Source organism: Scaptodrosophila lebanonensis, unplaced genomic scaffold (genome assembly GCF_003285725.1).
Source record: "Scaptodrosophila lebanonensis strain 11010-0011.00,11010-0021.00 unplaced genomic scaffold, SlebRS2 tig00001412-arrow-pilon, whole genome shotgun sequence".
Taxonomy (NCBI): Eukaryota; Metazoa; Arthropoda; class Insecta; order Diptera; family Drosophilidae; genus Scaptodrosophila; species Scaptodrosophila lebanonensis.
Window position 1 is genome coordinate 8,236,843 of NW_022060739.1, and position 19,491 is coordinate 8,256,333.

The 19,491-nt window shown below is 40.4% G+C and overlaps 4 protein-coding genes across 4 annotated transcripts; 3 read left to right on the forward strand and 1 right to left on the reverse strand.

Annotated features, from left to right (window-relative positions):
- Positions 1-10,680: 10,680 nt before the first annotated feature.
- Positions 10,681-12,954, forward strand: LOC115631309 (early growth response protein 1). Its single transcript, XM_030528024.1, has 3 exons — positions 10,681-10,724; positions 10,785-11,294; positions 11,355-12,954. The coding sequence occupies exons 2-3, from the start codon at positions 10,917-10,919 to the stop codon at positions 12,687-12,689; spliced, it is 1,713 nt and encodes a 570-aa protein (XP_030383884.1). The 5' UTR covers positions 10,681-10,724; positions 10,785-10,916; the 3' UTR covers positions 12,690-12,954.
- Positions 12,955-13,781: 827 nt separating this feature from the next.
- LOC115631312 lies at positions 13,782-14,837 on the forward strand. Its single transcript, XM_030528026.1, has 4 exons — positions 13,782-13,994; positions 14,048-14,277; positions 14,338-14,514; positions 14,572-14,837. Exons 1-4 carry the CDS (start codon positions 13,782-13,784, stop codon positions 14,828-14,830), a joined length of 879 nt encoding a protein of 292 aa, XP_030383886.1. The 3' UTR covers positions 14,831-14,837.
- Positions 14,838-15,040: 203 nt separating this feature from the next.
- On the forward strand, positions 15,041-16,566 carry LOC115631209. Its single transcript, XM_030527914.1, has 4 exons — positions 15,041-15,247; positions 15,307-15,533; positions 16,011-16,187; positions 16,237-16,566. The coding sequence occupies exons 1-4, from the start codon at positions 15,041-15,043 to the stop codon at positions 16,487-16,489; spliced, it is 864 nt and encodes a 287-aa protein (XP_030383774.1). The 3' UTR covers positions 16,490-16,566.
- Positions 16,507-18,047, reverse strand: LOC115631208 (2-oxoglutarate and iron-dependent oxygenase JMJD4 homolog). The gene is made up of 2 exons (XM_030527913.1): positions 17,398-18,047; positions 16,507-17,332 (listed from the first exon to the last, which is right to left on the reverse strand). The coding sequence occupies exons 1-2, from the start codon at positions 18,030-18,032 to the stop codon at positions 16,630-16,632; spliced, it is 1,338 nt and encodes a 445-aa protein (XP_030383773.1). The 5' UTR covers positions 18,033-18,047; the 3' UTR covers positions 16,507-16,629.
- Between the last annotated feature and the right edge of the window lie 1,444 nt (positions 18,048-19,491).

Genomic DNA, 19,491 nt, shown 5'->3' on the forward strand with positions numbered 1-19,491 from the left:
TTGAAAACATCTGAGAATTCTTACTTAATTAGCATACACCATGAATATATGTTCTTCGGTTCGGATGGCATATAGATTTGATATTTTCATTGTCTTCGTGATTAGTATAGTAACATGAATTGGAAAAGCTTTCATTTCGAACATTACAGCTGAGCATTTGAAAGCATTCTAATCCCTCACTGCCATTATTTGATGTTGTTTGTCCGTAAAAGAAATGAAGCATTACTGGATAGATTGATTGGGGTCATCAAATGTTGAGTCAACAATTTCAATTTATTGTTTTGATCGCAAGACACCATTTAAATGTGTCACTAAAAGGCAGGCAAGTTTTTTAAAATAAAATAATAATACAATAAATAATGAACACCTAATGGAAAAGGAAATTTATAAAATAATCTTATTTATATTCTTACTCAGCTATCGACTCATGGCTAGCTTTATAGTCCAAGTAGAAGTCCAGCAAAAGAATTGCATTTATTTCATTTGTTATAAAGTTATAAAGGGAGCACCCTTTTTTTCCGAGTGCAGCAAATATTTATCGAATAGCCTTAGAGCTGCTCCTTTTGCCCAGTTAAAGAAAAAATTTATATACAATATAGAGTTTGTTGCTTTTTTATGCTTCTTTCCTATAGCCAAGGCACCAAAATGGCCAAGACAACTTTCTTCTTCCTCTCTCAGGTGCAAACTGGTTTACTTATGATGTGAATGTTGATATGGTTTCTTTTTTTTTGCCGCTGCCGCCGCCGTCGCTGTCGCTGCTGTCGTTGCTTCTATTTCGTTATTTTTAATAGAGTTTATACAAAGATTGGATCGAGAAACGTATATACGGTGGTGCATTCATATATGCCCGTACCCGTGGCTGGCCAAGGGGCTGACACACAGGCTGTTTGGCTATCGCTTTCAGCTAGAACAAGCTTAACTGGCCAACGACGACGACGACGACGATTCCGTTGCCGTTGCCGATCATGATGCTGATGCTGATGCTGATGCTGATGCCAATGGCCAGTCGTCATTACTGGCCAGTTGCCGCTCTCGTTTGGCCTGACGCGCATATAAATAATTGTATCATTTGCTGGTGTGTGGTAATAAATCGAAATCAAATGGGTTGCTTCCACACTCACATACTTACTATACTACAAGTAGTACACGTACTCGTACACAAAGATGTATCGTAAGTAGCTGCAAATGCAGACAGACGGATAGACAGACGGATAGACGATCGTCGCTCAATGAAGAAATAAAAATTTAATTAATTGCATTAAAAATGCTGAGCTGTTGAAACGTTTAGGCAATCAACTATATGGTGGCAGCAGTTGGTTCGCTGATTTGTGGACTCGAATTGATGAAGTCGTGAAATGTGAATTATTTTTGTTAGCTTAAAGTGTTTCTTTCAATTAAATATTTGAATACTTTTTGCCGTACTCGTCGTCTTCGTCGTCGTCGTCTCATATGTAGTTTCGGCTGTTATTGTTGTTGTTAATGTTGTTGTTTATGGGTTGGTCATACTTTCAAATTTTGCTGGAACTGCACATTCACTGAGGCGCAGTGGGATCTACATGTAATTTTTTATTTTATTTTTTTTTTGGTCATGCAATTAGTGGAAGCTGGAACTAAGCATCATTAGAGCGTGACTTAGTAAGAGCTTAGTGGAAGCACTTATTGTCAGTCAAGGCTGCAGGTTCAAAGTCATCAGCGGGTTTGCAGTTAAATCCAAAACCGTTTACGAGTAAGTCACAGTCTACTTTTAGGCAAACCTAAGCGGCCTTAATTGCCGCAAGCGTTTGAAGGGCTTGCAAATGCCGATCAGCATGTTGAAGATAAACGATCTATTGATAATACTGCTCTTAGTTACTGCTCTAAGTCTATTCCTTCACATTATACAACAACTTGAGGGCTTTAAGTGTGCTTTATTTATCAGTTTCGAAGCTGTAAAAAAAATCAAGTTAAGCGTTATGGCTCTAGTTCTTTTCCTTTTGAAATGTGCAGGCATCTCTAAATGCTTAGAGTCTCTATCTTGCGCCATCGCCAGCCTTCTATCCGTTAAATACATGTTATATAGCATAACCATAGAATCATCAGTCTGCGTTACGTATACGACGCTTTTGATTCATTTAATTATTTCAATTGCGGTGTAAAAGGAGACAAATTCTACAAAGTGATCTTTTAAAGGAAGATATAAAGGCATATATTTGCACTAAAAGATTTATTTCAGTTGGTCTATAAGTTTGTAATTCTTTAGATATGATTATATTTATGAATCAGCCTGTTCACAAAAGTGAATCTAGAGTCACGAAGTACAAGCATTTATGTATGAATATCACCAACAAGTCGCATTCCAAGAGGAACTTACAGCAATGGAGTCAAAACAAAAATGAAGTTATAATCACAATTTCCCTTTCTACCAGATGAAGAAGTGCTAATAGGAGTGGGAGAAAGGAAAAATAAAAGGAAATTGAAAATAGTTATAATATAATGAGATTGTAAAGTTAAGGTAGTGATTTGTTTCCCTGCTTGTTCTCAGTATCATGCACTATAAATATAAAATGCTATCTCTTCTACTCAATTAATTTTCTAATAAGCCGAAAGAGCAGTGCATATAATCGACGTACTATAAATCTAGTTTTAAATATTTATGAGTTTCCCGGCTAAATAATTGTTGTTTAGATCAATGTATCTCTCTCTTCAGCTTGATCTTTTAATATTAATGGCAATTAATTCAATTGACGTGTTGCCAAAATTCTGTTTGAATAAAACTGAATAAATGTTTTTATTGTTAAACTAGGATCCCTTCCTGAAAATGTGCACACCTGACATTTATAGAGTTGAGTAACTGTGGCAATTAATTACGCAAAAGCATAAATATATTCAAGTGGAGTTCGACACATGTCCGATAGATATTGCTTTATTTTCAATAGGCAGCCCACCTCCATTCTGTTTTATAGCTCTATCAGTGGCTGCCATCGATGGAAGTGCGGTTTTTCTTTTTGGTTTTCCAACGAACTGAGCTTAATTTATGGCCCATTTGTATGTTTGACCAGCTTTGTCTGTCATTTACAAATGAGCCAACTAAATAGAGGGACATCAAAATACCACAAAAAATTGCTCAACAAATAGTTAAGGCAGTACGAGTACGAGTACGAGTACTCGTATAGTACGAATACGTGTAACTGCAAGTAAATCCATTTTGCACCTTTGAAATGCGCCAAAAAATTTCAATTATTTCAGTTACGGTGAGTTGCGGACGGACTCTAGACAAATGCGGCGTCGATCGAGACTCTCTCACTGTTGCTGTTTCGGTTTCTGTGCATGAATGGGCCAATTGGAGGCAAATGGACAGCGACGTTACATTATTCAGCCTTTAATCTGCCTTTAGGCATGTGGATGTCTGTCTCTCTCTGTGTGTATGTGTGTGTGTGTGTGTGCTAGTTATATAAAAAAGTAAGAAATAAAAAACATAGAAAAAGTATAACAAACAACAGGATGCATCGACGACGATGGCAACAGCCTGCCTGGCGGCGAGGCAACAGCAACTGGTCGAGATAGAGAAGGCTGGCAGGCAACAGGCAGGCAGCAGGCAGGCTGATGTTGCAGCCCCATTGGGAAAGCACTTGCTGCCTTGCCTCTAGACGAGGCGCATACGTAGAAAAATTGTTTTCGATACAGTTTTCGACATTCATTCATTACGACCACGAGCTGAGGCTCTAACGTTCAGCGACCAGCGACCAACGACCAACGACCGACGCGACGATGGTCGGCAGGCCGTTGATGTTGCTGCCGCTGCTGTTGTTGTTGCTGGTGATGATGACGATGGCAATTGTGGCGATTGCGGCAACATCGTTTGTTAGTTTGCTGGTTTCGTTTGAAAATTGAAACAATTTCCGATGTCACTCTCACTTTTTATTTCACTGACGATCGTACGGCAGGCAGCCATCCAGCCATCCAACCATCCAGCCAATCTAGACAACAAGATATGTAACGCAGCGAGGCGACAGCAACAGCAACAGCAACGGCAACAGCGACGACAGCAACAGCAACAGCAACAACAACGTACAAGACGTGATTTGGAGATGTTTGCTGCCTGCAACTGTTGTTGCTGCTACACTTGTTGTTGTGTCCACCGCGCAAAAGTGGTGCAGTTGGCACTCGACGGTGCATCGTCACTAGGCACCACCACCACCAGCAGCAACAGCAACAGCAGCAACAGCAACAGCGCCAGCAGCATCGGCTTCAACATCATCAACATCATCATCATCAGCAGCACCACTAGCGTCATCATCATCGGTATCAGCATCAGTGGCAGCAGCTGTTGTTGTTGCTGCTTTTTGTTGCATGTACGATTGCCTTCTTTCAACAACTATTTCCAGCGCGCACAAAATGTGCTTTGGGGGGATAATCAACTTTATTGACTTTTGAATTGGCATTAGAATTAAGTACTGATTTGAAAATTCTCTCTTTCTGCCGGCAGTAATAAGTCATTAATCACATCAATATAATTTAATAAATTTTAAATTTTCTAATTTTATGCCAACATTTTGCGCTTGAAATACAGGCATTTAAATGACTGTTAAAGCGCTTTATAGATTATACTTTTAAGCCTTTCTCCTTCCGTTTCCAGTAAGTTTTGAAGTAAATATAAAAAGAATAAAAACAAAAGAAGCAAAAGGTTTTGCCATAAATGGAAGTTTAAAGTCGCTCGAGTCTGAGTCTTATATGTTTTCCACCTGCTCCTGTCTCTCTTTGCAAAAGTATGTTAGCTAAAATACAGTCACTGATTGTTCCTGCAATGCCTTTTATCCTTTTAATGGTATCTGAGCTACAAGTTTTTTGTTTCAACATTCAAACAATGCCACAGCATACAGTTTCTCTAACGGTTTTTTAAATAATATTATCAAAATGCTCTTCCTACTCATCTAAATATTTATATTTTATTATTTAATATTACTTTATCAAAATTGTGATATCTCCTTTGATATTTTAAAAGGGGAATTCATTATTAACTCCATTGAAAAGGTCTTAATATTCAAAAATAGTGCATCCTCAGTTTCTGACACATTCCCTAATTATTATCCGGAATGCAAGGTGCTAGTGTATTCCTAGTTTTCACCCCCTATTAGTTATTTTCGTTAATTCTTGGCATTTTTAATCAAACACCCTTTACGTGGATTTCAATACCCATTTCTTTTATTTAAATTTCGTTAAATTGTACATGTTTTTTAAATGTCTATAATTATTCCCCACAGAGTATTTTAAAGTTGTAGCTTTTCCATTTTTTTTATATAAAATTCCTAATACTTATGAACAGAATTTCTTGAATCGGTCCAGAAACGCCACTTTAAAATGCAGTTCATTTTCCTTTTTATATAACACCTAGGCTGATATTTGAAATATCGTCTAATGCCTTGTTCGACATTAGAACGAATAAAGAATTTACAAGAGTTGGTGTGACAACGCAATGGCTTCAATAAATCTTCTTCTGTTGCTAATTAAAGAGCTAAATAGTTGTTAACTATTTGCAAATGCAAAGTAAATAAACATTGCCAGACTAGGAATGTGCAGAGAGAGAATGTGCAGCTAGCCGAAGGGCAAATAATATTCCCCCACCAGGTCGTTAATTAGAGATTATTGTAATTTGATTCGATTTCTCCTTCTTAGACTTTTCTAGCTTACAAGATGCCTATTATAATTTATATATATATTCCTCCTATATCGACAGTCAATGTTTGTTGGCATAAATAAATAAATAAAAAGAAGAGCAGAGAGCATACAAATTAGAATTTAGTTTATAATGCAAAGTTTTAAGATCACGTATAATTTGTTTTATTTAATTTAGAGTTGCAATGTCTTGGCTTTTGGCAGGAATTAGTTTTTGAATTTTGAAGGTCCTTCATTTGGTAGCTTAATCATGGGCTTAGTTGCTTGAACTCGCGCCATTATTATTAGCTGTAAGTCCTATTAGCTGCTCTCTGTACATTTCCAACTCATTTGGTAATGTAAGGTAAATAATTGTGGGCCTTAGAGCAGCATCGCTTGTACATTTAAAATCAGCTTTAAATCAGCTCGTGTATGACTTTCAAACCCTGTCTCGCCAACTTGCTGCCCACTCGCACATTTTTCATTACCTGCCACAACTTGGTGCACACTCGTAGGTATGCGTGTGTGTGTGTGTGTGTGTGTGCGTGTTGGCCTGTTCGTTTGTATGCTGACCGTTTGCTGTGACTGTTGCTACGAATTTGGTATCAGGTTGCCTCGTTAGAGAGCGTCGTCGTCGTCGTCTACGGCAGTGAGAGTGTGCGTGTTGCCCATACTCGTATGTGAGTGAATGAGTCTCTAAGTCGCTGTGCACTGATCCTGCCAACAAACTTTTGTCGCTGCAACGCTTGTCATTTGTTGCAGTTGTTGTTGTTGTTGTTGTTGCCTCTTGCTTGCTGGCTTGTTTGTTTTTATTTTTGTTGCATTTTGCTTTCGGCTGATGTAACAAGGTTTAATTTTCCATTTCAGTGCGCGGCCTGGCATATTTCTGCTGCTTTGGATTTTACTCTCGTTTTTCATTGTGTGTGTCTCTTCTCTTCTCCTCTCTTCGCTTCTCCACTCTGTTGCCGATGTCTCCTCTATCGCTGCATGGCTGCATGGCTCCATTGCTTTTGGTTGCGGTTGATTATGCTCGTGCGACACTCATTGGGGCAGACACGGGGGATAGCAGTTGACAGGCAGGCAGGCGTTCGGCGAAACCAAAGTGGCACCCAATGATTATAATGATTATAATGATGTTGCTGTTGCTGCTAAGGCTGCTAAGGCTGCTGTGACTGCTGCTGCTAATGATGGTGCTGATGATGAGGATATTGGTGCTGGCGCTAGAGCTGGAGGCCTTACCTTTATAATTAACCAACTAATAATTATGAATTTGCTGCCGCTGTGGCTGTGGCTGCAACGTTTGCCGCTTTTGCTGTTGCTGGTGCTGTTGCTGCCACTGCTGCTGATAATGATGATGATGGGTTTTGCATTGCGTCGCATTAAAATCATTTAAACATGATCAGGTTAATTTGCAGGCCCGGGCCAGGCCAGGCCAGACCAGGCACAAAATTGTCAACAGATTCGCTTTCCACCTCACCTCATGGCTAATGTTGTTGTTGCCGTTGCTGTTTCTGTTTCTGTTGCCTAAGATAGCAACATCGTTGACGTTGCCGGTTGTCAACATCTTCCACTGGACATTTTCAATCTGGAGCGCGTCTGTTACCACTAGTTGTCGCCGCATTTGTTGTTGCTGTTGTTGCTGTTATGTGTCTCTGTCTGTTTGTCTGCCTGACTGCGTTTTTCGCGGTTTTACAACTTTGATTTCACTTTTCTTTGCAACATGCGACTATGTTGTTGTTGTTGCTGCCGCTGCTGTATTTTTCTTTTTGCTCTGCTTGTTGTTGTAATAGTTGTAGTTGTTGTTGCTGTTGTTGTACCTTCACCGTCCATTTTTTGAACTGCTTCATTGCTCTCGTTGTCGGTCGCTAAAACTTTGTTGCTCTTTAATTGGTTTTTTTTTTGTGTTCATCATCATCTTCTTTTGGCATCCGTTTTGGCTTTAGCTTTTGCTCCAAAGTGTCCAGCATGTCTTGGCTATAATTGTCAAGCATTTTGCACGTTTGCAACAAATTATAAACACATGAGTCGACATCGGCTGGAAGTTGTTGCTGCCTGCTTGCGAAATTTTGCTGGCAGGTGACTTGCCTGGGAAAGCTGGAGGCACAAGTGCAAAGAAAACTCTACTCTAAATTATTTATCACAACAAATTAGAGAAAATTTAGTTACCATTACGAGGGAAATTCCTAAATAACTAGCTGCCTAGATATAAACGATTGCGTATAAATTATTTTCATAGATACTCATATATCTTCTCTTGTCATCTCTAATTCAATAGTTTTGAGTTCGTAAGAAAAAAATGTAAGCAGACAAGAAAAATATTATTCTAATGTATATGAGGATCTAGAAAACTAACACCCATTTAATACAAATCATCATTTCTGATTAAATAAATGTTAATTTAATTAGTAATGCTGTCTACAAACGTCTTTAAAGGTATTTCAAAATGTGTTTCTCCTGTCTTTTGAAATTCTCAAGCAATCAAAATATTGTTTCTGTGTACAGAGAAGACTTGCGAATTCTGCTTAAGAAGAAATGTTGGCCTCCAAGATGGTTAAGGATTTATTTGAAAAAAGTTTCCTCCTTAAACACCAACTATAAATCTATTTAAATCTGTTAAGTGTAGCCAATTATCGATACGTGGGTGGCGGAGGAGATTTGAACAATGCATTGCCACTTGACATAAAGGTAGTATAAAGATTTTAAAACTAAGAAACTTATTAAAGGCAAATGAAATTAAATAATTATATACAAGTAATACCATTATTTCTCAAATATAACTGCATGGTTTTTTCAACAATTAATCAACTTTAAAGTTGTTGTTGCTCTTTCGAAAGAACACCTAACCAAAGACTTAACGCTATACAAAACCTGTTAAGCTTAAGCGTCTCTCTGGCAGCAGAACAGTAGCCCATAAAAGTTCGCAAGCACCAACACCGACACGAACCCAGCTCGCATTCTCAACAATTCTGACAAAATATCGCAAAACATTAATTCAGAGCTGCTAATGCGGCTAATTTACTTTTTGGCCAAAAGCAGCGGCAGCCCACACAAAAGGCAATTTGTTGCTTTGTTGTTATTAGTGCTGTTGTTGTTGTAGTTGTTGCAATTTCTCGCTAAATGTGTTGTGCGTTTGTCAAAGCCGCTCGTAATTGCAGGGGCAACGGAAAATGTCTCGTGAAAAATTCTGTTCTAGAAAGCAAATCGCATACATCAAGTCGCCCACTTCAGAGGCGACTGTCTTGGTGTTTGTTGTTGGGAGTTGTTGGTGCTGCTGCTGTTGTTGTTGTTGTTGTTGTTGTTGCAGCAACAGTTGGCAAATACTTTACTTTGTTGTACTTAGTAGTTCACATGACATGCCGTTCCATCTGCTGCCATCTGCTGAAGAACAGCAGCCCAGAGAGTCAGAGTCAGAGTCTCGACCCGAGCCACCTACGCAGCACAAAGTTTGGCTTTTAACGCACATCGGACGACCTCCACCTGAGTGGCAGCCGTAGTCCCAGAGCCATAAAGCGGGCCTAACAGTTGCCATAACTACACACGTACATACATACTATATAGTATATACCCATCTATGTACTACTTACTGTTATGCATGTTTGTTTGTTAGCTTAGATGGCTGTCTGTGTGTCTGTGTCTTTTTTTATTTTAGTTGCTGCCGTCTGTTTGTCTTACATAATCGTCACTCTAGTTACCGTTAACAGTTTTAGGCTGCCGCTGTTGTTGTCGCTGCTTGTGTCCTAAAATAATACACAATAGAACAATTGTTTAAACTTTAGACAACGCCGTCGCTTTTGGCATTGGGCCGAAAAGCCGACGAAAACAGAACAGAACGGAAGACATGACCAAATGAAAGATGCTACATATGTTATGGAAAAATTGAAGTTTACAAAGCGATCGCTATAATAGGCACAATATGATCCGTACATATGTACAGATGTCTGTACAAACTCAGACATACCAAAAATATATCTATTCAAGAATGCAAACAATAACTATTATATTGTTTGGCAATAAGGGAATGTCCCTCACATGACGTCAATAACAGCGTCATAATAATTATGGATGCGCTAGATGAGTTAGTTTTTTGTTTTTCGGGCTCGGAGTCTGAAGAGGGGAAGTACATGGATAGGATCAGGTTGGAATCTGATGACTCGTCTGCCTAAGTGTGCAGCGAAAAACACCAAATTTCAACGAGCAGATCAATAATTCTTAAAGAACGCATTAGAAATGATTTATTTCATTATTTCATCGACAATTAGACCTGTCGGTGTAAAAGAGAAAGCAAAAAATTGAACTTAAAACTAAAGAAAAAAGTCTATAAAAATTACAAAAATATTTAACAATATTATTTGTCTTCATCTCTTATCTAAATAAAAAAGTAACTCCTTTAAATCACATTAATATTATGAAAGAATTAATAATATTTACTGGTGCAAATATTAAGTAGATAAGATTTTATAAACTAATTATAGAAACACACAAATTTATGAGCCAATTTATTTAAATAAATGAAATGAAAATAAATTAAAATGAAAAAATAATAATTCTAAATAAAAAGAAACTCTCACCCCTCTAGCTCCTCTGCTAACTTTTTCCACACATTAAATTATTATGCAGTGTCAATGATTCCCTAATGACGGTATTCTTCGATCAAAAAAGCATTTAATCTGTCTGCTTTTGATTAGAATTAATTAATAAAGGACTTCCTTATATATATTATATTTCTCTACTATGTTCTTAAAATGATTCTATTAAGTATGAATATAAGTTTCAGGAATCTTATTCTATTTGTCTGCATTTTCTTTCAAATCCAACATAACTATTGAATTTATTACGAATAATAGTTTGTGGCTTATATCTATAGATATACATTAATTTTTAGTATGACGAACAATTATGTGTGGATAATATCTATAGATAGGTTGGATTAGTCGAAACTCCTGAGATTTTCGCTAAGATATATTATACGATTATGATAACTCTTCGGAGGGAGAAATGTTGTAATCCCATATAGTACGCCATTTCTTTAGTTTCAAAGTAGTTGAACACTGCGACATTTTATTTGTTAGCTTTTCAAAAAGCGTTAGCTTTGCGTAAGATTTCAACACAATTGCGTACTAAACCATAGTCTTCACTTTTCATTTTCATTGCAGGTACATAAATTCATTGAATTGTGGAAACTACGGAAAGCGAAGAGAGCTGGAGAAATAAAAAGCAACAGCTATCAATCAGAACTATAGAGAACGGAACAAGAGCAACTACAATAAGAGCGCAAACAATCAGTTATGAGAGAGAAAGACCACTCACCAAGAAAGATGCTTCCTAGCCCAAAACAGGGCTGCGTATACCCTGCCTTAGGATTAATACCCACATCGTATATATCACATGTACCTTACGATCTGTCCGCTGCCTCGAATATCGCGCTAAGCACATCGGCCACAGCCGCAACAACCAGCACCACCACGGCCAGCACCACAGCTCGCCACCATCAGCAGCAGTATGGCAAGCTCTATGAGAAGGCGAAGCGGCGCAGTTGCAGCTACGATCAGCCCCTGGACCTGCGACTGGCGCACAAGCGGCACGAGGCTGGCGAGGCGCTGCTGGAGGATGAGAACAGCAATCTCATTATGTTCGCCAACGAGTTGGCGGCGCAGCAACAACAAGCGGCAGCCGCAGCAGCGGCGGCGGCAGCAGCAGCCGCCCATGTGCTGGGCGTGAAGCAGGAGAAGGAGCTGAACAACAATCATATAGCGGCCTCGTTGGCGGACATTGGCTTCGATATGAGCAGAAAGATGTTGCGGGCCCTGCGGGAGGGCACGAAGGCGACAACAACGCCGCCAACGGGGGCAGTGGCAGCAGCAGCGCCTCAGGTGGTGTCAGCGGTGCCTGCAGTTCCGCCGCCACCGCCACCTGCGCTGCACTCCACGCTGCTGGAGGCCATGACGAAGACGCTGCCGCTGCAATATCGCAATGTGTTTGCGACGCCCGCGGATTTTGCGTTTCGTCATCCGCTGAAGAAGACGCCGACGACTACGCAGTCGCCCAACGATTTGTCCTGGCCGGGAGCTAGCGAAGCACTTACGCTGGAACTGTCTGCCAATGTGACGCCCTCGTCGCAGCAGCAACAACAACAACAACAGCAACAGCAGGCGCAGGCTCAAGCACAGCCACAGGTTCAAAGCCAGCTCCAACTCCAGCCACAACAGCAGCAGAACCAACAACAACAACAGCAACAGTTCCAAACGCGGCAACATGCACGCAAAGGCAAGCCAAGGATCAGCAATGTCGGGGGCAGCGGCGTGCCAACCAATCCTAATCCGAATCGCAACAAGGATCGCTACACCTGCAAGTTCTGTGGCAAAATCTTCCCACGCTCCGCCAACCTGACGCGCCATCTGCGCACCCACACTGGCGAGCAGCCCTACAAATGCAAATACTGCGAACGTTCCTTCAGCATATCCTCGAATCTGCAGCGCCATGTGCGCAACATCCACAACAAGGAGCGGCCCTTCAAGTGCGAGATCTGCGAGCGCTGCTTCGGCCAGCAGACGAACCTGGACAGGCATCTCAAGAAGCACGAGAGCGATGCCGTCTCGATGAGTGCGCTCAGTGGCGTCAGCGAGCGAATGCACTGCATCCGACGCTTTTGCGAGAATCCCACTGAGGAGTCCTACTTCGAGGAGATTCGCACATTCATGGGAAAGGTCACGCAACAGCAGCAGCAACAACAACAACAGCAACAGCACCAACAGTCACTGCCTTTGCCCGCGAGCAGCGTTGCGCTGGCCACGACCACGCCTCGCTCTTCAGCCTCCTCGACATGCTCGTCCACGCCCACATCTTCGCACACGCCCACTCAGTCCGAGTCCTCGGAGACGCTCGCTCAGGAGCTGCGACGGCTGCAGCAAGAGCGCGCTGCCACGCCCCTCGACGAGGAGGAGGACAGCAAACCCATACAGGAGCTGAAGAAAACACTCGCCGCCAAACTATTTTGCAATCCTACTCCAACAACGACAGCCACAACAACAACAATAACTACACAGGCGCAGCAGTCCTAACCTAACAGCTTGTCCTCTCCTCCCCCAACTATTCCTGTTACGAAACGTTTTTTCCTATCGAGCGAAGGACAAAGACGAGAAACAACAACAAACTACTTGAGAAGCCTAAAAAATTATAGATGTGCTAAAAATATGAAGAAGCAAACGAAGAGACGATGAAGTTCGTTTAATTTTTGTCCTTAACTAAGTAGCTGTAAATATTTGTAATGTCTATTGTATAAATCTTAATTGTACTATAAACGATTGGCATATTGAATACGTTTAACTAGCATCGGTAACTTGTATCTGTATATAGACCTATACTCGTATAAGATGAGGCACGAGCAACGTTGTACTTGTATGTAAATCAAAAGCAAGCAAAACGCCCACTGTTTAATAAAAAGTTACAAGTTTTTTTCAAATTACTAAGAACAGAGGATCACGTCATTTGGAATCGATTGGGGAGGAATTAGAGGGATTGGTAGCAATAGAAATGGCGTTTCACTATTCAAAAATTTTACGGGACTATAATTTTCTATATTTTAAATATCTTAGCTGCAACAATATTTAAAAAACACTTAAGAATGACAAACAGATTGAAATTGAAAGTTTGTTGTACTGCTATATACATAAATATCAGCAAATAGATTTTTAAAATTCTTCTACTTAATTTTAAATTTAAATTTCTTCTACCGGCACACGGAACGGTAGGTTTTCAATTAAAAAGTTCGTCGCGCCACCTAGCGACAATTTGACTGTAGAGTTGGTTCTTTGGAGCTGTCCACTTGCGCAAAAACGATAGGTCACACTTTTTTTTATTTCAACTTAAGATGTTATTTTCTTCGCAAAGCATGCAATTGTGTTTTATGTTTATTGTAAAGACGTTTGTTATAGATAAACAATTACTGCGACAAAAAGTTGAAAAGTATAACGTTAATATTTATAAGCCAACAGGTGGGCAGAACGAAGAGAAGTGAATTAAGAGCACAACTGGCGCTTTGAAATCAGCTGTTTTATTTAAAAACATTGCACTGCCGTCGTCAACACTATTGAAAAGCCAGTACATATTAGTCTTTTTAAATCCTAAATATAATAAAACTTATCAGCTACGGAATGTGCTCGAAAATAAATCACAAGCTGACTGCCATAACAGACACCAAAGAGTTAAAAGAACTACAGAAGCTTTACCGCAAAGACTGGCCCAGGCACTGTGTTGGCTATTTCTGGCTGGACAACTTTTTGCGTTGGCTGGAAAAGGATGAGAAGCAGATAGCATTCTATACACTGGACGAAGATTGGCGAACCGATGGACTCTTTCTTATAGTCGTGAGTAACGATAGACAGAACAAGATCATTTTTATAATTATCAACTCTTGCAGCATCGTTATCAACTCTTCTTTGCCAATCTAAGTCAATGCGGCACACAGGAGTTGCAGATGGCACTCGAACTGCTGGACTGGTCCAGAGGCTATAAAGTCAGTTCCATATATGAGAGCCATCACTTGTTATATAAACACATTCTGAGCACTCTTGGTCTGAGCTTTGAACAGGAACAAAAGACGATTATGTATCACCTGGATTGTAAAAAGGCTAAGGCGCTGGATATGAGGTGAATAGGAAGAATCTCCAAATATTTATTTCCTTCAGAACACCCTCGTTATATTTGTAGCTGTCCCGATGGTTACTTTGTGCAGCCCCTGCGATTGGAGCATGCTGCAATTATTAACGAGCTTTGGTCATCACGGCATCGCGGATCCCTGAAACTCATACAGCTGCTCATAAAAAATAATGCGAATGTGGGAGTTTACAAGGACGACTCTAAAGAGCTGTGCGCCTGGTGCTTAAGGTAGTTCCATTAATTTCCATCAGACAAGCTTTAGAAATATGTATATTATTCGGACAGACTGCAAAGCGGCTTCTTGGGCGCACTGGAGGTTCAGGGGCGATATAAACGGCAAGGATTGGGTGCTGAAGTGGTCGGCGCTATGGCCAAACGGATATCCAATGAATTGGAACAAGACGTGACAGCCTTAGTTTCGTTGAGCAATATAGCTGCTGCTAAATTGTTTGAGAAGTTGGGGTTTACGCTGAGAACGGATGAGCACTACTATTGGTCGATGAGCTTGCCCAAGATAAAGGGCAACTACTGGCCTGATAACTAATAAGATTTGACAGAAAATCGTAATTTCTAGTGTGTGGCAATCTACACGTAAAATCTGTAAGATCATATCTATAAGATAAGAGAACAAACCCGCCTTATCAATTTCTGAAAGAGAGAGCAAAAGAGCTCTTTAAAGTTGCCTACACAACAAAGGCGGTCTTTGCTTCAGTACCTCGAGCAGCTTCAAGGCAAGCAGTTCAGTTAGTTCCATATGTCGGAGCCTCATCGACTTATTTCCATCGGTCTCGACGAGCTGCAGGCCTTTCAAGAACTCTACAAACGCGATTGGCCCACTTATTGCGCTGAATTCTACTGTTTGGATAATTTTATACGCTTTCTGGTAGCTGAGCCAGAAATTAAGAATCTAAAGGCGTATTCGCTCGCAGAGCACCGATCTGATGGTCTCTTTATCTTTGTGGTGTGTAAATTGTGCAAATTTTAGATACTATCTCCCATTAACGAGTATTTACTCTTTAGGATCGCTATCAGTTGTTTGTGGGCAGCTTGAACAGCACAAATGGAGGCGTGGCACGAGTGCTGCAGCTATTGGATTGGTCGATGGGCTTCAAATGCAGTTCCATACCCACTCGACATTATGATGCTCTATCGAGAGTCGTAAGGGAGAAATGTTTGGAAGTAGAATACGATGATATTACTAAGCTCTATTTTATGCCCGCAGCAAGGGCGCTGCAGATGGAACTGAAGTAAGTAATCGCGTGAATTATAATCGTAATGTGGTAGATTAGAGTTACAATCAGTTTTGATACGATAATGTTGACAGACTAAACAATTCTGTATGTCGCATTCAGCTTTGATTATAGGATTAAGAATAACTCCCAAAGCGTTAGACCTATGCCAAAAAAAGCTCGGCTCTACTGTAGGGACAATTTGATTTAACAGATTTAGTATTTTCATATTTGAAAGAAAACTATGGTTTTTTTTAGTGAATCGAATTTAATAGAAGTTATAAATATCAGAAAGCAATATCATTTGCTATAGGACTTAAACGATATATTTAGTTTTTCAATTTGAATTCTTTGTTTGTGTTTATAGAACGAATATTCCAGATTCCTGTATATTTGCGTAAGAAAAATGTACTATAAGCTATCAACTTTATAATTAAATCTTAAGCTACACCAAAAAGCTGTTAAAAATAAATAACTCATCATATTTTTTCCTAGCGTGCCGAGTGGCTTTGTACTGCGAAGCTTGCGAGTCAAGGATGCTGCGCTTATTAATGCAGATTGGCCAAATCGGCATGAAGGATCTTTATATTTTGTCAAACGTCAGATTAAAATGTGTGTAAATGTGGGCCTGTATGAGGAGAGCACACAGCGGCTTGTAGCCTGGTGCCTAAGGTAAGTGCCCGGACATTCAGTTGCCACTCAATCTGTAATGCCTTTAAAGATTGCAGGGTGGCTATTTGGGGGCACTTCAAGTGAGAAATACACACAAGCGTCGCGGCTTTGGCAGCTTGGTAGCCACGGCTATGGCATTACGAATAGCAGGTTTGAAGCAGGATGTTATGGCGCTGGTTAATCCAGAAAATAACCCATCGTGTAGCATGTTTGACAAGTTGGGATTCCAGGTCATTGATCATTGCCATTGGCTAAGAACTCTGCCTGTTGCGGGGAACTTTAGTTGGCCAGATGGCGAATAAATTCTCATGATTAACTCTTTATTGTACGGATTTCTATATATACTTGTAGTATGTGTGTATACAAATATGGTCTATAAACTTGCTTAAAATCTTATTAAAATATTTTGTATTGTATATGAATACAATGGTATAAAAATATCTTAGATTTCAGCAGGCAATGCCATATCGGGGCATTGCTTGAGCCGCTGCAACAGACTCTCACAACGATTATAAAGCTCCGAACTGGTGCTTCGACGCACAGTTTCATCCTCCAGGATGTGGCCGAGCAGTTGGCGCAGACGCGCGAGATCATAGCGCAGATGATATTCGTTCATTGTATATCTATCAAAAAGTAATAGGCTGTTCTTGTTTCCCATCGTGAAGTGTTCGAGGGCCGTTAGACGTCTGGCTGCTATGAATTCCAAAAGATCTATAAAATCGAGGTAGTTTATGCCAAAACTGGCTCTCAACATGGTCTGGCAGTGCGCCTCAAAGTTTTCCATTTGACTACAGTCAGCGATTTCCTTACGCACCGCCTGCATATTCGTTTGTAGGTTGCGCCACACGAGTGGCACGTTGCAGGCATTGAACCAGTTGTGGTTCACTGATATGGTGTCCGTCTCGTTCCACACCTGATGGAACCAACCGCTGGGCACAAATACGGCCTCATTCGCCGACTGGTTGATGGTAAAGAAGCGAACTTTTTGTTCCGCTAGCAATTCTTCGTCAATCTTGAAGGGTAAATTGCCCAAACGATCGGCCAGCTTGGTCTCCTCACCGGGCGGCATGATCAGCCACTTCTTCCTGCCCACAATGTTGGTGGACCAGCTGTACGAACCGAAGACGTCGGCGTGATAGGAGGTCCTGCAGAAATGCAAAATGTAAATCTTCTACGCTTCTTATATAGTTCGTATATGTGTTGCGCTTACCAGGAATTCCTGGGACCCATGTATACAAAGCGATAGTCGTCCCTCTTCAAAGCCACAAGCTGCTCATTCAACCAGTCGGAGGCAAAATATTTAGGCACACTATAGAACTCGTATGCGGGCAACTGCGCCGCCAGATGCCAGTCCTTGAGGTAGAGATTATTCAACGCCATTGCCTTCTCAATCACGTTGCTGTTCAACTCCTGTTCATGTTCCTTCTGCAGCATGCTCCGTCGCCAGCGTGCCAGAAAGTCATAAAACCTGAGCTCTATTTTGGCGTGGCTATTGAAATACTTTGCATTGCAATCGGCAACAGGCACCAAACAGTCGCCAATCCGGCTCTTGAGGTAGTCAAAGTTGATGTTCGTGTGGGCAGTATTTATATTCGCATTCGCCTCATCGTCCTTGTCGTCGGGCGTCGCAGACCCACTCCTGATCCAGTTCCGACACTCCCAGTTATTGGACACATCGGTTATGATAACTGGCCAATTGTTGTGCATATATTGCCAGTAGAAGTCGTTGTAGCTCAGATCGCTGGCTGAACGTCGGCAAATATGGCTCGCGTCCTTGTCATTGAGAGTGGTTCCAGGGGGCGGCGGTTCCAACAGCAAGGCCAGAGCCGCGACGTCGGACGCCATCCGTTACGGCGATGCGGCGACAGATGCGGCCTAATGCCGCCACACATCCACCGGCTGTTAATATTTCCAAATAGTATTATTTGTTTTTATTTTTCTGTTGAGTCCGTCGGAGTGTGTGAGCAGCTGTTACAAAAAAAATTAGTGTGACCGCATTTTAAGTGTGAAAAATACGAAAAGTCTTTAAACATATACTTTCATGGCTTGAATTTATTTTGCTGCTAATTTTATATAACAGTTTGTTTCTAATTATAATCCCAAAACTTGCGGACGGAAAGGCAAGAAGTTGTTAAAGCAATAAATACTAATACGTTAGTGTTGCCACTTCGCCAAATATTTGTCGTGCTTGTAGGTGCTTCCAGCTAGTTTATTAGTGCTGCCAACTAGCAGAAAGTATACTGGATTTAATATGCTAAATGTCGTTTTAAATGATTTCAATGATGCCGGATATCTGACTCTACTTACAAAGGCTTAAGAAATTGCCAATGAACGGAAACTAATGTTTCAAAAATTGTTGCACAAACCTTTTTAATGTTCACTGTTCGAACGTTTCAAATGCACCAGCTATGTGCGTTGAATTCTTAGCCAAGCCTCAAACCAGCTGGCAAGTTCTAATGTCTAGTGCTGCCAGACGCCAAATTGTATTCAATTTCCAAACCATTACATCAGGCAGTTGGACGTAATTGATAATTACTGTGCCACCAAAACAATATTTGTCTTATTCAGGCACATTACAAATTGTTTTACAGCTTTGTGCAAGGAACAAGGATCGGTTAGTACCAAAAGTGAATGCGCCCTTCCCACAGTTCATGCTAAAGAAGTAGGTATGGAAACTTTTAGAATGGCAGAATCCGTAGGTAATCCAGCAAGTTGTTGACCCTTTTTGGTCCTGCAAATGAACGCCTTTAAGCTTTTAAGCTGCAGGTTTCAATGCTGCCTTCTTTTCCTATTGTCTATAAAAATTCAAAAGCTGCAGTATTGTTTCATTTATTTGTTTTTATTTACTGCATTTCTTTGTCGTTTTATTGAAATTTATTTGCTAAACATTTTACCATTTTCAAGTTTTAACTACAAATTTGTTTTACATATGCAATTATTTTCTTAATGATTTCCATCAAGAACAAACAGGAATACAAATCAATGATGAGAATGTAATGACTTATAAATTTTTGTTTTTGTTTTTATTTCTGTGTATATTTCACTTGAAGTTCTATAAACGTTACAGATATTTTATGTTCTGCCTTGCAGGCGAACATTAACCCTAAAACTGTGTGACTAACAATTATCTGTATTTAATTATTTGTATTCAATAATTTGCTAGAAAACTATATGCATTAAATTAGAGCACAAACGTGTACGGTGTGTAGGTAAAAATTCTATATACATACATATACAAAATCGTATAAAATATGCCATAAAAAATTGTAACAATAGTTCTTGTTGCCGCTAGTCATAGAAAATG